A 2,185-nucleotide genomic window follows, 5' to 3' on the forward strand; every position below is an offset into this window, starting at 1 on the left:
TTTTTTAGTTTTTCACCCTGAAGTCAGCAATCCAAAAATTATTTAAAAAATTCAGTGAATTGTGCTTATAGAAGAAGTATGGATATCAAATTAAAGAGGAAATTCCGTAGATTCAAGTTTTTGGTGCTGAAGGACTGGTAAGTGTTGAAAATGTCATTTTAAAATTGTATCCTTGAAATTTCGCAATATTTGTTTTTGAAAAATAATGAATAATGAATTGAAAGGACTTATATAAGCTCGATAACATCCTCGAATTTCGTCCTTCTAACTTTATCGGCTTAAAAAATTACCTATTCGTCCTTGTGAATCCAACAAATTTTAATTTTTCTTAATTCTAAAGAAATTTCCTCTTGCATTTGGTACCCATGTTTTTATTCTACATTGCATATAATTTGTTTAATAGTTTTTGGAATTAATCATAACTTTAAAATTACAAAGTCCTTTAAAATAAATCCCAATGTCAGAGAGCAAAAATAAAAACGTCATTTTAAATAAAAAAATACGTTTCAAACCCATTTTATTTTATTTTTTATGGTGGGAGAGCTTCTCAAACAATATAGAAGCAATTTTTTCGATTTAAGTTGTTGAAAGGTAATGAATATCTAAATCCCGGGATTTCGGGATTGTGATAACGACATCCCGAAAATCCCGGAATCGGAAAAAGCTAAAAAAAATTAACAACCATAGTACATACATACATACATAAATTCATAAATATGTGTATCAAATACAAGTACTTATGAATATGTATGTATAGAGATGCTTATTTTTAATACAATATCCATTAGCCAGCATAATTCTGGGAATTAAAGCATCTGATGCATTCATCTGTATCTATATACATACATAAGTATACATATATGCATGTAGTACGTGTGTATTATTAAATATAGAAAATTAAGCTTACCATCACGGCTCATTCCAACTGCAATACATTTTTTCAGCCGACAATACTGACAACGATTACGATTTATGCGTAAAATGCTGCATTGCTGATTTTTTGTACATGGACGATATTGAATTTTTTGTTGAATGGATCGTCGGAAAAATCCCTGCAATTATTAAAGTAAGTAGTCAATTATTCAATTAATAAACAAACGTAGTGCATATCAAATGATACAAGCTTAAAAACTATTCTTAAAGCGGGAACTATGTACATGTAAAATCGTCTTGAATAAATATATCATTTGATTTTATTGACAACATAATATGTACATATATTATTAATATGATTATTAATTAAGTACCACAAATGTATGAAAATGAGATAAAAAAGAAAAAATAAATAAATAAAAATAAATAGGGATATTGAAACAATAGTGTAAATATTTGTAATTTTCTAACTAATTTGAACAACGTACATCAGGGTTGGCCGTATCACTGGCTGTCTTTCCCAATGCAGAGTCATGACATGAAATATTTTTCAAGCATGAATGTATTGATTCGTCATTTGGTCTGCTGTCGGTTCCAGCCTCAGTGGAAAATTTTATGAAAGTTTCTAAGTTTTCATCGAATCTCTGACAAAGATCATTCATAGTCGATTGTTCACTTTGCGTTTGTTTTTGTGATCTGCAGTGAACCTCGCACAGTTCATCGTCACAGCCCGATTCGTTGTCCTGCAAATTAGAATCACCACATTGACAAGATGAAGGATTTCCACTATCGTCTTCTTGTTGCTTCAACTGCTGCGGAGTACAAGTGCAAAAAGTAGGTATAACACATGTGGATGATTGACTGCTTGAATTGCTTAAGAGGGAAGAATTGCTATCGGAACTGTCTCGTCGATTTTGCTGAAATTGTTGCTGTTGCTGTTGCTGTTGCTGTTGCTGGAGAATTACAGTGATCTCCTTTTGCGTATGTTCAGACAAAATACATTCAGATCTTGCTACTACTTCATCAAATATCAGCTTTGAGGTGGCCCCTTCCGTTTTCACATCATTCGTTGCTATTTTTTCAGACGCTACTGTCTGCGTCTGATGTTCAGCGCTAAATGATTCTGGTTCTTTTCCTTTTTGAAGCTGTTCTCGTTGCTTCCATTCTCTGGCAAAACGAATTTTTTTCCAAGGGCAGTGGTATTGTTCATAGCAGTCACTATTTTTGCCGAAATCTACCGCTTCATCTTGTGTAACCGTTATTTGATTAAAAGCAGCTGTCTTTGCTATAGTTCCCCTAACTTTTTTTTTGA

At 32.3% G+C, this 2,185-nt stretch overlaps 1 protein-coding gene across 2 annotated transcripts in view; it reads right to left on the reverse strand.

The window, feature by feature from the left end:
• Positions 1 to 2,185, reverse strand: part of LOC118739711 (ecdysone-induced protein 75B, isoforms C/D) — a 39,609-nt gene that overhangs the window by 31,603 nt on the left and 5,821 nt on the right. The window contains exons 2-3 of one of the 2 annotated variants that reach the window (XM_036471222.1): positions 1,362 to 2,174; positions 908 to 1,052 (exon numbers count right to left, since the gene is read on the reverse strand). In XM_036471222.1, the coding sequence (XP_036327115.1) occupies positions 908 to 1,052; positions 1,362 to 2,174 (958 nt within the window). Of the gene's footprint in view, positions 1 to 907; positions 1,053 to 1,361 lie in introns of both variants that reach the window. The other variant, XM_036471220.1, reaches the window with a different exon arrangement.

Source organism: Rhagoletis pomonella, unplaced genomic scaffold, assembly GCF_013731165.1.
Source record: "Rhagoletis pomonella isolate Grant_MI unplaced genomic scaffold, Rhpom_1.0 Rhpom_scaffold_00005, whole genome shotgun sequence".
Lineage (NCBI taxonomy): Eukaryota > Metazoa > Arthropoda > Insecta > Diptera > Tephritidae > Rhagoletis > Rhagoletis pomonella.